Source organism: Talpa europaea (genome assembly GCF_964194135.1).
Source record: "Talpa europaea genome assembly, chromosome: 4".
NCBI lineage: Eukaryota > Metazoa > Chordata > Mammalia > Eulipotyphla > Talpidae > Talpa > Talpa europaea.
In genome coordinates, this window is record NC_140070.1 from 23290076 (window position 1) to 23309016 (window position 18941).

The 18941-nt window shown below is 36.1% G+C and overlaps 1 protein-coding gene across 21 annotated transcripts in view; it reads left to right on the forward strand.

Moving 5' to 3' along the window:
• The window catches only part of MBNL1 (muscleblind like splicing regulator 1), a gene marked incomplete at both ends in the record, with an annotated part of 156060 nt that overhangs the window by 21382 nt on the left and 115737 nt on the right, over positions 1-18941 (forward strand). For 17 of the 21 annotated variants that reach the window (XM_084231344.1, XM_084231345.1, XM_084231346.1 and 14 more), the window contains one exon: positions 9875-10048. The exons of 1 other annotated variant lie outside the window; for it this stretch is intronic. In XM_084231344.1, coding sequence (XP_084087470.1) covers positions 9875-10048 — 174 coding nt within the window. Of the gene's footprint in view, positions 1-9874; positions 10053-10526; positions 10616-18941 lie in introns of those variants that run through there. 3 more of the 21 variants (XM_084231328.1, XM_084231339.1, XM_084231343.1) reach the window with 1 other exon arrangement.

Consider the following 18941-nt stretch of genomic DNA (forward strand, 5'->3'; position numbering starts at 1 on the left):
GTGGCTTGAAATTTCATAAACTTTGCAGTAAGACACATTTGGGAAACAGAGGGATCTTGATTAAATAGAAAGGAGGAAATATTCATGTATTGTGTGGTGAGAAGTTCACTATTCATTTAATCAGGATGTGTTCAAGTAATACCATACTATACTCATAACTGGTTTCATTCAGTATGTTTTGAAGAATTATTTTAGAGCTCTGTGAGTAACTGTAAACATTTATTTACATTCTTTTCTCATAATGATTAATAATTAAGTTACATTTTGGTTAGTCTTCAACTGGATTGAGGACACTTTATTAAATAAGATATTTGGAAATTCAAGACTTATCTATTAAGATCACACCTTTGCACTCACATATAGTTGATGGCATTAAAGAAATGGCCACATTAAAGTTTTAGAAATTATAGAAATGTGACAACTATAATTAATTTGACCCTAATAAAATATACTTTTTGTTTTGGTTAGATTTAAAAAAATTGTTATTTCTTTACATGTTGATTTTGTAATTTACCTTAAGTAGCTGAGCCAGCTAAACTGGAAAACAGGCATAGGTTAATTATGAAGATCTTAATGATTGCTGGTATTGTGGAGAATTTCTGCCTTGGAAGGGAGTTTGGAGCATAGAGCAGAGAGGTGCACTGGCAGCAAATTTCATTGGTGTACATGGTCCTGTGAGAATATTTTCTCAGTTCTCTCATTAATTGGCTCCATACTTAATTTTTAAATTGTGTGATATTAGGCAGTCATAGATGAATTTGCTACCACTCCTTAAGCAATGAAGATTATTTTTAAAATGTTTTAGACAGAGGTACCACCATTCTCAATAAGAAGTTAGGCGATATTTTCAGAAAATAAAGAGGATGAAAATTAGAACTAAGATGTTGGTTTCTAATTAGTATGTCCAATAAATATAACTCGTTTAAGTAAACTTTGGAATCAAAGTTTATAATTATGACATTGCATTGGGAGTAACTATGCAGTGTGTGTGTTCCATGTAGCATGCACCGCTCTGGCATCCTAATTTCATATTGCTAGATTCCCTTGGGCCAATATACTGTGTTTTTCCTGAAAATTGCTCGAATGGTGAGGTTTTACTTTTCTACCATTCACTCTTGAACACATACTAACAATTAATTTTGTGGTCGGTGTTCTGACTTCCTAAAATGCTGCTATTTTGAAATATTAAATGGTATAGACAGATCAGAAATGACTACCTGAGCCTAAGTAGGTAATTTCTTTGTAAATATATAAACAGAACACTAAATAGGATAAATATTTTTCTCTTGAACAGTAATTAAAGTAGCTTTCATAGTATTATTTTATTATGCTTTCTCTTAGAATAAGGGGAAATGTTAAAACATTGCCTGTTTGAATATCATCAGAAAAAATGCAAATTTTCCTTTCTTTTGCTGGAATTTCTGACTGATTCTGTCAGAAATTCTCAGATCATTATTTGAGTGTTTAAATTTGCAAAGTCTCACATAACTCTTTCAAATTATTCTGTGGCTAAAAAAATTCTATTAATTTTACAGTCCAAGGTGATATATAAATATGGTTCTGTGTTAATTTCTTTGCCTCCTGCTATCTTTAGTGACATTTGATACTGATCTCATTCATTTATAAAGGTGGTGTTGCCAGTGTATGAACTATGTATTTAAAGTCCAGGCATTGTAACTTGTAGAAAGTACTTATAAACCCATATTCAGATATACTAAGAAAAATACTCAGTCCTACCCCAAATACTGATTTTTTTTTTAAGATTTATTTATACAAGCACTGGGTACAGTCAGAAGCGCGGGAGGGTGAGAGAATTCACCAGAGCCAGAGCAGGGAGCAGAGCAGGCAGAAGGACCGAAGTACACTGCTGAGGGGAGCAGCGGGCGGCAGGAGAGGTCTGCGTGCCATGTGGGACCCTCCTCCGGTGGCCAGGGAGCAGCCGGGGATCGAACCGGCGCTGCAGAGGCCACAGGCAGCTTTGCAACCCAGCGCTCAACCGCTGCGCCACCGGGGAGGCCCCCAAATACTGATTATTGCTCGTTCTTGCCCAGGTACTGTTTGGTGTTGCATGTTTAGTGGGGAATTTAGTGCTTTCAAAGAGCTTACATTTTTATGGCAAAGGTAGATGATAAGCAGATAGTGAAGTCAGTACATAATATCATGACAAATGCTAACTAATACTGTGAAGAAAGATAAAGCAGTGGAGGGGTCTGGCACAGCTGGGCAGATGTTGCCCAGATGTTCCTTAATACTAAGGAACAGAAGATTGGTAATTTAGATAGTGGACTAGAAAAATCTAAAAAGATAATTGCAGCATCTGGATGATGGTCTATGAAGGCCTAAAGCTGGTGACACAAAGTGCGGTGAGCCACTGACATTGATCTGAGGATATTCAGCCTTTACATTTTTAAGTTTTGACTGATACAGGAATCAATTAAAAATTCACGTTTTAATCATTGTGTTGAGGCTTTGTGTTTTCTCTAATATGTAATACTTAAGGGACAATAATTATTTTCTAATTTGAGTGCAGTTTAGCTAGTTGCTTTTGGAATTCTTATCTTCAGCAGTAATATATCACCTAACACACTTTCATTATCCTTCCTATTAGAGTCCTCTAAAGATTAAGGAATTAACCTATCAGAATTTTAAAGAAATTCTTAGGTGGACCTTAGATTGTTTCTTTGAATTAGTAAATACAACCCATAACAATGGCAATCCCTATTCCTGATGAGGCTGTGTGGTTCAGAGTTATCTTTTTGCTTAGCAACCTTTCCAAAATTCCAATCATTTGCATATCTTTCATGATTTTTGTCAACCTATTGACTTAGTCTTATTCTTTTAATTGTACTAATTAAACTTTGGCCTCTTTCTAAGCATTCTGAGCTCTAATATTGTTGTAATCAGAGGCTCCATGAGCCAGTTTTAGCAATCTGATGCATCTTTTAAAATTATGCTGTTTGTGTATCACCTAAAATCATCTTGGGCGCTCCCAGCAGTTTGCCTACACCTCTCTGAGAAACTCTCATTGCAGCTTTTTATAACATGGAGTTGAATACTGCTGAGGCCTGCATTAACCCCTTTGAACCAGTTTTTTCCATCCAATAAATAACAGCTTTGTTTCTCCATTTAGTACCTTAGTGAGTAGAGAAATGGCCAGACAGACTGTAGACATGCTTAGTTGGTCATACACTGAAATCTCTGTTAAAATTTTGGGATAAGCCCTGGGAAAAATTGCACTGTGAGCTAACTTAGTTTGCTAGGGGAATGCACTGCTAATTATGGACGTGTTGACACCAGTGAGCCAGGGGAAGAAGTTAATGGTTTTGGGCGAGGGGCTGCTCTTGTCACCTCTAAACATGCATGGTGAAGTCAGTCATCTCTTTCTGTTGCATTAAAACTGTCCTAGTAAGTAAAAAACCTCAAATAATGTTAACTTCCTTACTCTATACCTATTTCAAAATCAAAATCTTGTGACAGCATTCCCAGCTAACTACTCTGGTATGTACTAGGACTGAGCTGCCTGTATTTGGCCCAAAAGAACTGAAATGATTAGTAAACATATGTGACTAAGATAGTTAAACTTTGCTCATAGAAGACATCCAGATCTTTAAAATAGAAGTTTAGTCTCACACCTTGTAAACATCTATTCTTTATTGCATTGTGTACAACCCTTAAACAGATATTTATATGAAGGCATTCGCTGTCAGTTTAATGCTAATATATATCAAGTGGTATGAGTCATTATTAGTAATTTCTCATGCTTTTTCCCCTCACTTTATTAATTCTTTTCTTGGATTCCTTTCCTCTACTTTTGTATTTACTTCTCCTTTGCTTTTCTTTCCCCTTCATATTGAAATTTAAAAATATACGTGATTTCTGAATCATTCCAGGATAAATTTTGTTCTTGGTTTTTGGGACAAAATAACTTGTTTGTAAAATATGATATATAATATTAGGAACTTATAGTTCAATGTTTGTGCTTTGATCAATAGGTTAAAGAAGGCTTGATGTTATGAAGTTTTTAAAATGTTAGATTTTCATTGCAAAAATTGTTGAACTCCTCATTTTATCGTTGTTAGCGAAGAAGTATTGTAATATGTTGAAATTAAAGACAGGAATTTACCTCAGAAACAATATGTCTATTAGCAAATATCTGTAAGGTGGAAATATTTCCTTCAATAACTATTTTCAAAATGCACATACTTTTAAAGTGAATTTTTAAAAATTTTATCATTTTTTATTGAAGTGATATTGCATTAGAACATTATGTAAGTGTCATTTAGAATCAAGTCCTTTTCTCTCCTTCACAAGACAATAGAAAAGGAAAATATGTTTGCAGGAATTCTCATAGTCTGGTTATTGCCCACATACTTTAAATAGTGTCTATCTATAGAGCAAAAATCCATTACTAGTTGAAGTAATGTTTTGGGAATTCAGTATTGATCCAAATCTTATAAAATCTTAATTTACAAAAACATGTAGTTATGAAGATTTATCCAGTCTTGCCTGAAATTCTTCTGCTTTAATAGAGAAAGAATATAAGCTAGAAATTTGATACTGGAAATTTAGTGATGTCAATTTATAGGTTATGAATCGGAGTTACCCCTAGTGGCCTGTACCAAAGCCTGGTACCTACATTTCCTGATTGATAGACTAATAATGCAAAAAAGGTTGTATCTGTTCTGATTACTCAGTGCCCAATCTTTTTTTTTTTTTTTTAAAGATTTATTTATTTATGCATACAAGAACTGGGGTACAGGCCAGAGGTGTGGGGGGTGAGAGGATTCACCAGAGACAGAGCGGGGGACAGAACAGGCAGACTGACTGAAACACACTGCTGAGGGGAGCAGCGAGCAAGACAGGAGAGGTCTGCTGTGCCATGTGGGTTAGCTCCCTGGCGGGGGATCATACTCATGCTGCAGTGGCTAGGGATATAGCTCATAGTGCTGAGTCTTAGCCCCTTGTGCCGCCAGTGTCTATTCTTTACTCGTTAGTTACATATTTATTATTTGCCTATGTATTTTACAATTAAGTAGCATTTTCAGCACTCATAGATCTGTAATTCTTTTTTTTGAGCATTTTAATTTTATTATATATATTTTTTACATCATTTTTCATTTTTGCACAATGTATGCATTTTCATCTTGGTTTTAGTCCCCATACAATTCCCACCCCCCACCTTGTTTTGATCCTACTCCCTTCTCCCCTCACCCCCCAGTGTGTCTCTGGTTTATAGTTGCTTATTGATTTTGATTTTTACTTTATTATAATTAGTTTTTTTCCTGGTCCCTTATTTAGGTTTTCTAAATTCCTGCTATGATCTATAATTCTTTTAATAACACTTTTTCATAGAAATAAAATTTCTCTTTGACAGAAAATAAAACAACTGAAATACCCATTTGTAAGAATTTTTGGAATTGAAGTATGTTTTGTGCTTGAGCGAGACTAAGCTTATAGCATGCCAGAAAGGAAAAATAATCAACTCTAGAAATTGATTTTGTAGTTGTATTCAGGCATAACTACCAAGCAAGGAAGACATTTAATCATGATCTTTTGGACCCTTTCGATTATCAGTAAATATTTCCTCAGGGATGGGGGATATTTCTTAAAAAACATGTTCATTCCTATTAGTTTGAGTAAAAGTTATACGTTTATCAACATGTTGAAACTATCGTGTCTTAGGAACTAGGTTAAAAAAAAAGATGCATCCCATTGTCAGGGAGTTTTTATCCTTGGGTTCAAAAGCACCAAGATCCACAAAGTACTTAAAATATTTTGAGATGGTATAATGTTTAGCATGTTGGCTCAGTCTTATAGAGGTGATATTTGAATAGCAATTTAAACAAGGAGAATGGATTTGCCAAGTTAAAGAGGTGAGAGAGTGTGTTTCAAACCAAACAAATGTTAGCATATAACAAGTCCCAGGAGCTCACAGCAATGGGCATGTTATAAGACCCTGTGTAGCTTCTCTCTAAAGGGAAAATACTAGAAGTTCAGTAGTCAACCCAAAAAAGAAACCGAAAGGATAAAATGTGTTAGTTCAAGACAAGGGAAAAGGTTGGAGAAAGAGGAAGTTGTAAATGCTCTTAGAGGTCAGGTAAAGATGAGAATTATTCATGTTTTTTGGATTTAGCTTTTATGGAAGCACTGAGGATGGCTACTGAGCAGTCAAGTTATGACTGTGGAGGCCACTGTGATATGGATTCAAAAGTGAACGGGAGAGAAGGAATCAGGAAAAAAGACACTTTACATACTTGCCTCTCCAGTGTGAAACTATCTGAGCACTTTGAGGGCAAGAAAAAAATTCAGGTAAAGCAAGGCATTCGTATATAAAAGGTTTATGAAGGGAAAGAAGACAATGTAGAATCTTAACTGTGGACAGAAGAGAAAAGCTCCTGGGAGACTGAAAAAAACAGATACTGAAAGATTGAAGGTGAGTGGCAGGAAAAGAGAGAGCACAGGCCTCCGGACCGCTGTTTATTTTCTTTTTTTAAATTTATTTATGCATACAAGAACTGGGGTACAGGCCAGAGGTGAGTGGGGTGAAAGGATTCACGAGAGACAGATGGATTGACTGAAATACACTGCTGAGGGGAGCAGCGGGTGAGTCAGGAGAGGTCTGCTACGCCATGTGGGTCTCCTTCCTGGCTGGGGATCGAACTCGTGCTGCAGTGGCTGTGGATAGCTTTGTAGGCTGTGTCTTAACCCCTTGTGCCACCAGGGAGGCACCCGGGCCACTGTTTTTTTTGACTACGAAATATTTGTGACATGTATGCTCATTCCCTGTTCACAATAAGAGGATCATGGAGGAGTGACTCCAGAGTGATGAAGCTTTAGAAAAACTTGTGGAACGTGAGAGGGAGTTGTCCGCGCTCAGGCAAAGTTCCTCCAGCGCAAGGGCCCCAGTGACAATGGAATATAGAAATTTATAACAGTAATGGGCCTGTGTGTGATCAAGTGTGTATTTTAGTATGTCTGTGCGTTGTATTTACATATGTGTTTATCTGGGTATGTTCATTCAGGGGTATGTGTATATCTGTGCCCTGGAGTTCTGATGACTATTGGTCACTGAAGTTTCTGAAGTTTTTTCATCTCCATATATTTCTAATTACTGTGTGTGAAATACTGGGGTTAGTGACATGAGATTGTTTCTGTTTGGGTAACATGTAGTCTAGCATGGGACATAGAAGGAAATAAAACACTGTCCAGCGGAGTAGAGGTCATTCAGTGGTGGCAATGTTATTTTTTTAAATCCACTGGCCTGTGGAGATAGAGGAAGGGACTACTGGCATCTGAGGTAGGTAAGTGGTTGAAGGAGAGGTAAGACTTTTAAGAGGAGGACAGAAGATATTGTTGGCTGAAGATGTGGCGTGCTCAAGGCATGCAGCAGTTGAGAAATTTTGAATGCAGAGCAAAGATTCCAGAAGATGGATGATTCTTTATAGAATTTATGACTGATCTTGTTTTGTTTTTATGGAACTAGAAGTTAAAAACAGGGGGAAAAAGTAAAAACAAATATTTCTGGAGTGTTGGGATGAGTTGGTTCTTAAATCTTTCTCAGAAGTTTGAGCCTTACAATAAATTTTTCCAAACCTAGTATCTGGCATATCTGTTACTTAAAAAAATGCTATGTATAAATAATTATATTAATCATAAAATAATTTTAAAAATTCTGCTAGTTGTCCATATTATATATGTGTATATTCTAATTTCCAAATTATAAATGTACCATATGTCAACTATTTTTGACTCTAGAAAAAGTGGAAGTGAACAGGACATTTTATACTGTGTCATTGTCTCTTTGGAGTGTGTAACTCTCAGAGTTATTAAAGCTTTGTTGGCAACATTCACAAGGGATAAAATGTATATTTTTGTTTCTGTCACTACTGAGCATTTTCTGAAAGTTTTTCCATCCTGATTGAAAGAGAAAGTAAGTAATTAAAAGCCAAAATGCCCTGCTATAAGGCGCAGGATTTTAGGTGCTGAGTTCATGTATCATCAGGCAATAGGGGATCCCCCAACCCCACCCTTCAGCTTCATTCCTACCTCTGAAGTGCATCACTCTGCTCAAATCAAATTGCTCACTTAATATTTAATGTTTCTGCGATGGAATCACTTTCTCCCTTGAGGTTGACTTCAGATTTGCCAGACACACTGACAACACTGCACTCTTATTTTCCCCACATGACCTCAGCTTCTGCTTAAAAAATATTGGAATAAAGGATGCTTTTGTTCATATCTCGCCTGCCTGTGATATATTGACAAAGTGTCTGCTGGCTGAATGGAATAGTTTTACAGTATGAGTGCTGCTTTCAGTGGAGGGGCAGGACTTAGGCTGTAGAAGGAAGTGAATTGGATAGGTCAGGAGAATGTACCATTTGTAAACACCCCTTTCCTTTTTTATTCACGTGTCAGGACAGCAGGAGCAGGCTGTTGAGTGTCCGCTCCTGCGCAGAGCCTGAGGGAAAGCAGCTTTTCAGTCAGCTGCAATTTTTAAACCTTGCTTTTTATTCCCTGGTAATGATCTTCAAGTGCTTGGACTTGTCTTAGGAGCTGTTTTGAAACTAACATGGTTTAGTCCACTAACTGCATGTTGGGTAAATTCAAAACCCACATGCTCGTCCTCTTGCAGTGGAATAAGTCACATCTGATGGACATTTTCTGTGCTTATAGCATAGTAATGAACGTCTGACAGGCGCGACCTTTCATAAGACAACCCACACTATTGGCTTTCTGCCCAGAATATTGCTGCAACACTATCTGTGATTGGTTATCTCTCTATCATGCATTGCTTCACAAGGGGAAGCGGCCCCCTTTTTTAATAAATCTACGATGGCTGGCTGCAATATGCCTCACTGTAAGTATTTGTGTGTGAGTGAGTGTGTGTGTGTGTGTGTGTGTGAGAGAGAGAGAGAGAGAGAAAGAGAGAGCAAGAAAGAGAGAGAGAGACAGACAGACTTGAATATTACTTAGTCTGGTAGCACATGGCAAGGTTGTGATACTGTAGGACATCAGTGAAGTGCTACTTAGTAAATCGTAACCTATCTCTTTTTTCTACAGGTTGGTACTAAGAAGTGCCTTTCCTGACGTCTCTGCTGCTTGGAACCGCTTCTAGAGCAGTCTCTGCTTTTGCCTTGCTTGCTGCCAGCTAGACTGACGACAGTACATCCACCCTCCACCTCTAGCCCAGACACCCCATTTCTACTTATAATCAAGAGAAAAGCTCTAAGTATCTGGCATTGCCCTAGGCTGCTTTAGTTTTAAAAGAAAAGTTTGCTGAAAAAGTAAGATATCTTCTGCCAGGAAATCAAGGAGGAAAAAAAAATCATTTTCTCGATTTTGCTCTAAACTGCTGCATCTGTCTATGCCAAACTAATCAATACCGATTGCACCACCAAACTCCATTGCAAATTCAGCTGTGAGGAGATTCCCTTTCAGACAACTTTGCTGAGAGCAGCTTGGAAATTTGGTGTCAAAGGGTCTGCCACGTTTTCATGCTTGCATTTTGGGCTCCAAATTGGCACTGGGAAGGGGTTACTGAGAGCACAAGGCTGATCCGAGGCCCTACTTTTAAACATTCATCTACTTATGATCCTAGTATTTCTCTAAAAACCAAAACCTCTTTGAATTAACAGTTTCATGCTGTGAATTTCTAGTGGGAGATCTTTTCCTTGATATTGACAACACAATTTTCCATGTACTTTTAAAGGAGGGAGTGGGGGAAAGTATTTTGTTGGGGACATTTTCATCATCATTTTACAGTTTTATCAGTTCAGCATTTTTTTTTTTTTTGTTGTCGTTGCTGTTTTTTTTTTGGGGGGGGGTTGGGTCTGTTGGTTTTATTGAAAAATTTAACTACCTGTAAAATCTAAACATGGCTGTTAGTGTCACACCAATTCGGGACACAAAATGGCTAACACTGGAAGTATGTAGAGAGTTCCAAAGGGGGACTTGCTCACGGCCAGACACGGAATGTAAATTTGCACATCCTTCGAAAAGCTGCCAAGTTGAAAATGGACGAGTAATCGCCTGCTTTGATTCATTGAAAGTGAGTAAATATTATATTATTTTAAGGATACGCAATAATTGAATAAAGATCATACAGCCCACTTGCTTTTGCTAGTTGAGTTGTACAGTGTATTCTTACTGATGTTGATGTTGGGATGGGGTCTTTATTGAGAAGCAGTAGAACCAAATCTGACTCAGATTTGTTACGAATAACTTCATCAGTCCTTTAATGCTGTGATTTTTTTTTCTAAAGCAGAAAGTGTCTATGCACTTTTTACTCAGTAATAGCAAAGTCAGTGTCTAGCTTTAGGAACAGTTTGTGTAGACATATGTGTGTGTTAGTGTGTGCGTAGATTATAGAGAAGGCTGTGAAAGTAGCCCGCTGAAAATGATTTGTAAAGGTGCTGTACCTATGTAAAAATAATAGCGAATCTTAAGATAGCTGAACTTGAATAGATTATTATTATTTTGAAATGGATTTTGTTTTTATTTTACAAGTGTTATTATTGTAAGGCCAGAAGCAATGTGTTTTGTGGGAAAGATAACTAGAAGTAAGGTTCGAAACTGTTGCTACAGTGCCTTATCTGAGCCACAAACTTTGTTGAATATGACTTTTATAAATTAGTAGATGTTCAACTATTATTGATTTTTTTTTTTTAGCTTCTAATATTCTAATGTGAAGTAACTTAGCAGTTTACTTACTGTTAGACCCTGGTTATTTTTGATCTGTAACAGTCTCAGCTTGAAGTGTTAAAACTTAGCTTTTGTGGGCACCACACTACTAACAGAGTCACTTTAGTGTGTCTTGACATTCAAAAGTGTCATAGTTCATAACTCAGCTATCATGTTTGAAAATGGGTGTTTTAAAAGATAGAGTAAATGTCTTTATTTTGACATGCAAGGTTAAGACTAGAAAGGTGAATTTTCCTGGGTATCTCCACCTATTTGGTTGAATTGAATTGCCTTTGAATACTTATGTGCCGGTGTAATTCATTCTTTGAACCTTTGAGAGGGGGATCACTGTCATTTCTGCGTATATAAAGAGAAGTACAAGTCTCATACAGCCATCTGGTCTTTGTCAAAAAAGAAGTGATATGATACTAATGCTCTATTTAATAACATTGGGATAAATTAACTGAAATAGTAACTCAAGTTAAATTACAACTCACCCTGATAATATGAGTTAACTATTTTGGTTCATTGCTTCTTGTTTCTATTTGGGCTGCTCAGTTTGCTAAAGTTTACAGGAAAGACTCAAGATATTTAAGAGAGTGATAAAAATGGAGTACTGACCACCACAAAGATATGTTATTGTGTTAGATTATTCTTCATGTCATTGCCTGAAAGATCAATAGGCAAAAATTATAAATGACCACTGGGCCTTTTTTTTCTCTTTCCTTTGAAAGACATCCATGAAGGACACAGGGATTGTACCTTCGTGCATGTGTATTCCTAAGCTCGTGCCCACTGAATTTAGGTGTAATTAGAGACTGGCACCCAGAAAATGAGGGGCAAAGGGCTAATTACACTTGTCGGTAACCAGCTGTGTCCATAAGTAACCCTGTTTTGACCCAATTACTAGTAAATCCAATTTTTAATCCTATAGACAGTTCATGGTGCACTCCTAGCTGCAAAATGAAGGACATTAAACTTGGCTGTGACATTGAGTGGTTTCACAGAAGACCTGCCTCCACAGCATTTGGAAACATTGTGAAACATTAAAATTCAGTTGCTATTTTTCCATCTCAAAATATTTTTTTAGTTGCTGCTCACTTGTGGCCACAGAACAGTCCCCCCTTTGAGTAAAGCAGCAGCATTGCTTAATGACATGCTGTGTGGTTAACAAGATTCAACTGCCACATCAAGGCCTTTTTTTAAATAACATAATTTCAAGATTGTAAATTTACTTATAAAATGAACTCATTGCAGCAGCTAATCAGTGCAGACTTTGTCGTTATTCTTTGTCTTTCTAAGAGAGATTGAAATTTAATTTGTAGTATTTAAAAGTTGGGGAAATATTTTGATTTGAATAAGAGGAAAAAATAAACCCAAATTCATTTATCATGGAGCTTCATACCTAGAACAGTAGCTCCTTAAATGTTAGTTAAATAACAGCTATTAATTATTTTTTTAAATATGTAATTAAGCATTCACTTTCAAAAAACCTTGTTTCTTATACATATATATATATTTATAAACCTAACACATTGTGTTATGCAGTATTTAGAGTGCTATCTTTTAGATAGTAGTCTTCCTGTGTTCAGTTTTGTGGCTAAAGTAGATCAAAAACATATTTGAAAACAGTTAAAGTAACTCTGTGACTCACGCTTGAAGTTCTGAAATTTGGGAGCAGTATGAGGTTTCCATGCCAGTAACGGCTACATCATTTGTATTGTCTCACAGAGTAAAAGGAAGGAATTCAGAAAACTTGTAATATCCTGACTTCTTTAATAAAACATGCTGTATGGATTGCTACAATCTATAGTCCAGCCTTTTCTGAGTTCTTGAGCGTGAGATGGAGGTAGCCTGTGTAATCTACTATTTTTAGCAAGTTAGGAAAGCAAACCAAATACTCTCTGAGAGGACCCTGTGAAATGGCTGTACCCTTCAGCTGTGCTGTTTCAGACTTTGGCCAGGCTCCCAGGTGACTTACGTTTATAGCAGACTTCTACTTAGAAGAGGCGAATTCATTTCATTAAAAACATAAGTTGAACAATTCAGGACAGTATTTATTTATGTAAAAGAAGTCAGTTGGCACATTACTAAGGGGAATAGGAAGAATTAGCTGTTAGTATTTTAGTTGCATATTGGTGATTTTAAGGTTTAAGTAATTCAATTAAATTTGTTAAATAAAAATGTAGAACTTGGTGTCATAATGAATGTGTTGATAAGTAAAATGGAAATATATGATTTCTATGTTTATCAGAAGTAGTTAATAAGAAAGAGCAAATGTTCTAATAATGTGTGCTAGTTTATAGATTAAGCAGTATTTTATGCATTTAATTTTGCTTTTATACTTGTAGTCTTAATTTACAATAGCAGTCTAAGTGTGTATTCAAATTGAGAATTAAATTGCTTACAAACTATACATGTGTCTTAGTTACATCAGAAATCATGAATATTTCAAAAGTACACTATTTTATGCAGGAGATAATTTTTTCCCTTATGACTTGTGACAAGGATACCAAAGAGAAAAGAAATCAAAAGAAAAATGTCCACACTCCAAACTGTCATTGAAATGATTCTGTATTTAGAAATGCTGATTCAAATAATAGTTAATGACAAATTGCCTGTTTTCTTCCATAACGAACTCTTAAATAAAATTTGGGTAGTTGATTTAAAGAAAATTTCCAGGAAGAATGTATTTTAATGGATGACAAGTTACTTATATTAATTTAAAAAAAAAAGCTTTCACCCTATTATTCACAGAAATAGACATTTCTTACTGAAACTTTTTTTTAAATATCCATTTGTTTTTCAGATGCTGGGGGGTAAGGGTTATAACCTTTATGTTTATCACCTATTTACCAAAAATGTAGCAAAACTCTTACTTCTGAAAACTTTAGACACTTGTTCTGTTATCAAATTGTGCAACTTGATGATAATTAAGCTTTCATTTCACTATTACACACCTTTATGTATATCAACAGCACAGTTGATCAAATTTATCATAGAAATATAGAGATCAGATTTCACTGCAAAGTGACCCAGAATCAAGGGTATGTAGTGAACCCATTTATAGTATATCTGAAGAATATGTGAGTACAGAAATTAGCTATTGGAGGACAGACCACCAATATGTAAAGGCCCCGGGCAAATGAGCAACCTGAAAGCTCAAGGTCAGTAAGGTGAATCAACTAAGGTGGGCCACTCAGGGATCTGGTAGCATAACTGGATGTTATAAAGTGGTGCTACTGTGTGCCCAGTTATATTGTACAAGATCTTCCATTGTTGGCACAGTGTATTTCAACATAGCAGTTGACTATGTTGCTACTGATCTAAGTCTCCAGTTTACTCTTTTCATTGTATCTTTTAAACCAGTTTAATTGATGATCCTGACAATTGATACCTGCAAGTTTCAGACTAAGCATCCAACTTGATTTAAAACTGACAGTAAACTCCTAATTGGAATAACTTTTACCAGCAGTTTTGTGGATTATTGTTTTTGGCTAATGGCTTCTCCTGTGTGACATTAAAACTTGGACAGATTATTAGATGTATGCTAAGTCTTTATAGGTCTGTGCTGAGTGTATCCTTCAGTGACAGGTTGACAGACTTCCTCATTTCCCATGGTGATTTAGGAGATGAGCTAACTGTAAGTTGTAATTCTTATAGCAGGGATGTTTCATGGAAATGTTCAAGAGGTATTCCCTCAGCAGAAAATTCACATCTTTGTAAAGAATATTCTGTGAATGGACTGTGATGTCATCAACTAATGTGAACCTTTCTTTAGTGAAATTCTCAATAGCTGCAGCTGCTTTGGTATTACTAACAAGTATGTGTTCACCTAATTATTCTCTTTTAGTTAGAAATTCTTTAGAAAGATAGTTTATAAGTGAATAAAGATTTCTAAACTATTGGACACATTTCAAGCTGCCTGCCTGAAATCAAGCTAACTGAAGACACTAATTCTAGAAGTACTTTGTTTTCTTTTATAAGATTTTGGTACATTGCTTCTAATTTTTTTTTCTCACTAACCTTTGCTTCAATGTGAATGTGACAAACTAAAAACAATGTAAACCTAAAGGAGAGGGATTTTGCATTTTATAGTTGAGTTCAAAGTTTAATTGTAACTCAGACTTCTAGATTTATGAGAAATTATGATTTTATGAACAGTTTCAAAACCATTCGATATCCAAGGCTGTTACTGACTTCAAAATCCATGCAGCTTGGGGTATATCTTCTGTTTAGGAAGCACATAATGTATGTCCAGTTCACACGAGAGGTGAGGAATTGAATGTTTCTCTGACCCAGGCGAAAACTAGGGACGTAGTTTGGGAAGCTTATCCGTCATTTTCCTTGCCAAGGATAAGTAGAGGATTTCGGCTATCAGCATCGCTAATCCGTTACCTTTCATGCTGAGCAATGTCTCTGCCTTCCCACAGACTTAGACAAAGCTGCTTATTTTCTTACAAAGAGATCCTATTGAGAAAATTTTGAGGTTTTTTAAAAAAAATTTTTAACTTTAGTAGAAATACATTCTGTGCTTTTAGATAAGGAAGCAATTTTCTATGTTAACAAGCCAAAAATGATGACAGTCAGTGGAAGTGTACAACTAAATAAATGGCCTTAGATTTAATCCTAATGATGGTTATTAATTTGCAGAAACTTCAGTCAAAGCAATTGGAAGGCTTGATAGAAACAGTTGTTTGAAGTATAATAGCTTATTAGAATGGTGAATTCTCTGAGAATTTCACTATAAACAAGTGTAATTTTAGTGAGGACTTCTAATATTCGTTTATAGTAAACAGTGACAGAGTTTATCTATTGCTGTGCTTTGGGTACAAATAACATCAAATGCCCATCTGCAGCAATACACATAGTCTTTGGCATATTTTGGAAAAATTTTCACTTAGAGATAAAGTAATGGTGTTGTTAGAGATAAAGCTTTCTGTATTTCAAGGACTTATGCTTTGAAAAATACTGAGAGTTGTAACCCCTTAAACATGATATTTTTATGGAGAGGCTGTCTCCATTAATAATTTTGGATAATTTTGCATCTTGGCCATCTCTGGTCTCCATTCTTTTATTATCTCTGAGTTCTGTTCAGCTTCCTAACTGTCCATCTTCAGAACTGTTGGTTCTTTTCCCTTTTCACGTTTCTTACTGGGATCATGGAAATCATTTCATCATTTTGTGTGTGAGGAATTATATTCAGCATGAGCAACAGAGACACAGCCCCTCCAACACTGGTATAAACAAAATTAAGGATTTATATTTCAGTTGGTCGGACACAACTTTATGATGACTCCAGTCACTAGAGTTTAGGTTTCTTCATCCTTAGTTCCTGAGGAGCACTTGGTTTTCTCAAAATTGCAAGATGACCACTGCAGTGCCAGACTTCATATCTGCATTTTAGGAAGCAGGGAAAGGCAAGGACAAAAAGATCCCTGTCCACTCAGGCGCCATCTAACAGAGGCCCTCTGAGTTTCATCCAGTGATGTATCCTGGTCTCTCATTGGCTGATTTTGGCAGCAAGTGTAGCTGGGAACTGTAGTCTTTTAAATGTACCATGCATTGACTTAGGTCTTCAGTAGCAAGGTAGGAAGGGAGATTGGATGTTCCTGAGGGTCGTACTGGGATGGGAAATTTAGAGAGATTTATCCCACTAGAAAACTTCTGTTAACTCTCCAGAATCAAGTAATTCTGAAAAGCACCTTAGTATTGGGTAGTTGAGGAGAGATCACTGAAAAGAACTTTGGATCTTTCTGTTTTGGCAAACTTGTGATCATGTCTTTTGTCCTGGTTAACCGCAGTTGCCTTTTTTATTTTTTTTCCCCTTGTCAAATCATGTCAGTCAGTAAAACCTGGAATACTACAAATAGATTGATTTTCACTTATATAGAAAGTATGTACGAAAGTGTAGAAAGTATATAGCTTCTTTTTCATTTGTTCCTATTTACATATATTTATATATAGTTTAAATTTATATTTCCTTTGTATGAAGTAAAAGAGGAATTAATGTTTATTTAAATTTATTATATTACTGATCAGTATTTTCAGCGCTTTTTATTTTCTCATAGAATTTAATCCTCGCAAGAAGTCTTTGAGATAGTTCTGATATTACTGCCATTTCACAGGTGGCCACACTGAGTACAGAAAGTTAGGTAATATGCACAAAGTCACTCAACCAAAGAAAAAGGTGCTCTCCAAGCCTGGTGTCCTGATTTCACAATCTGCACTGTTAACTTCTGTCCTTTAAAACATTGCTTCTTAGTTTGTATATCTATATTCTAAGGATTTAGCAGAGACAACACCCAAACAGTAATGCTTAGCAAATATGAATGTCTAAGGCACATTTACAGCATTAAAACAGTACGTCCTCAGAATTATTATATTTTAAGTCAGCAAATGAATCATTGAGTGAGCATGAGATAGCAAGAATACTCCCACCAACTTTCAAAAAATAATATATCTGTTCAGAATATAAGACCATGTAGAAAACAGTTTTCAAATTATCATCTGAAATAAGTCGTCACTGTGTAAACTGCATAGCTGCTTCCCTCTTGTAAATAAAGCCATCTCTAAAGTTTTAATTGTTTAGAATGCATTTTCCCATAGAATCAATGTGGTTAAGTCGTCAGGCAACACTGGGAAGGCCAAGTAACACACATGCTACTGGAGTTAGAGTGCAGTACACACAATACTCTGGAAACTGGTTATTAATGAAATCCAGGAGGCTCCAGAGAAGCTTGATGAATGCCATCTTTTCCTAAATCTTAAGTAATATTAGTATCATAGACCCTAACTGCTTTTGTTCAACTATTTCTATGGGAAAGATGTATTTCACATTTCAGTTTCAGTTCCAGAATTTCATCTTGGCTTTGTGCAAGGGTGTGACCTTTTCTAAACCTTAGGTCACTTTCTACAAACCATGCATGAATGTTGCCCCTCCCCCTGCCCTGCTTCACACTCTCCTGTCTTCAGATCTAGCTGCTAATATGTAGCAGCTCAGAATCAATAGTGACCAGGCTAGGTAGGGGTGAGGGTCTGTAATCCAAAACTTCCCTGGGATGGGAAGACTTCTTTGGTGAATATGTCTTCCATGTCACTTCTTTTTTTAATGAGGACTCAACCTGCTTCCCTTTTGCATGTATAGCTTGTTGGTCCTGAGTCTGATTTGCTGTGAAACTTAATATTAATGAACAACTTCTCCACATTTTCTTTCCTTTCAGAAATTTTCCAAAGTATAGTTGTTTGGATGCTGTTGATTTCTGACTACAAGTAGTGGTAGAGAAATGGGTAGATAGTAAAAGTATTAAACTAATTTTTTGTTTGTTTTCTGGTCAATTTTTTACAGGATATATTCAAATAATCAAAGGGTAGCTATAAAGAATTTGTTGTGAGCAGAAAGAGAGAGAAAATTCAAGGAGTATAACAAATGTCTCCTTTATCAGTTCTGAGAAAGCATATATTAAAAATGTAGCCCTCAAGGGATGATGTGCCAGTAGAGAACAGTGTGTGGACTTAGGAGGGGGAAACTTCTCAATAGTAATTGAAGGGTCAGTGGAAGAGAAACTAAAGGAATGGTGTGAGAAAGGTTTCTGGTAGTTTCCCTCTTTTTTTTTTTTCCTCCAGTTCTTTTCACAACTACTAATTCTGAGACCAGAAGGGGAAGAAAAGAACTAGAGGGAATCCCCAAACAGACTTCCCCTAGCCACAGACCATCCGATTGAGCCAGTTTGTCCTGGATTAGCATGGTCATTTGAGAACCACCTACATTTTAACCCCAAATCACAATTTTAGGCCCATCAAGCTTTTTGTAAAGGTATCTCCGTTTATTAAACAATAACTATATTTTAATTCCTGTTAATGTTAGGTTAAGACAAAATTATTTATCGAAATCTAATACCTTGTTTTCTCAAGACCGCATACAACCCCAGACATCTTAAGCTAGAAATCATGTCTCTGCGTAAAATACAAACTAATTACGTAGGCTCCTAGATTTCAGAACTACTTATACTTAAGTCCAGGCTGTTCTCAGATAAGACAAGAAGCATCTGCTGTTAATAGTTGACAGTAAATTACACAAAGTAAAACATGGAAAATTAAAGTTAGAAAAGCTGGAAAGCTTTTCTATCATTTTCAATTTTCTGCACAAGCATGGACATAATCAGTGTTTAGGATCTGCTTGTGATGGATAAATTACATCTGTAATTCATTCTTTTCCATGTTAACTGCATTCAGACATAATTTGCGTTCAGATATCTTTG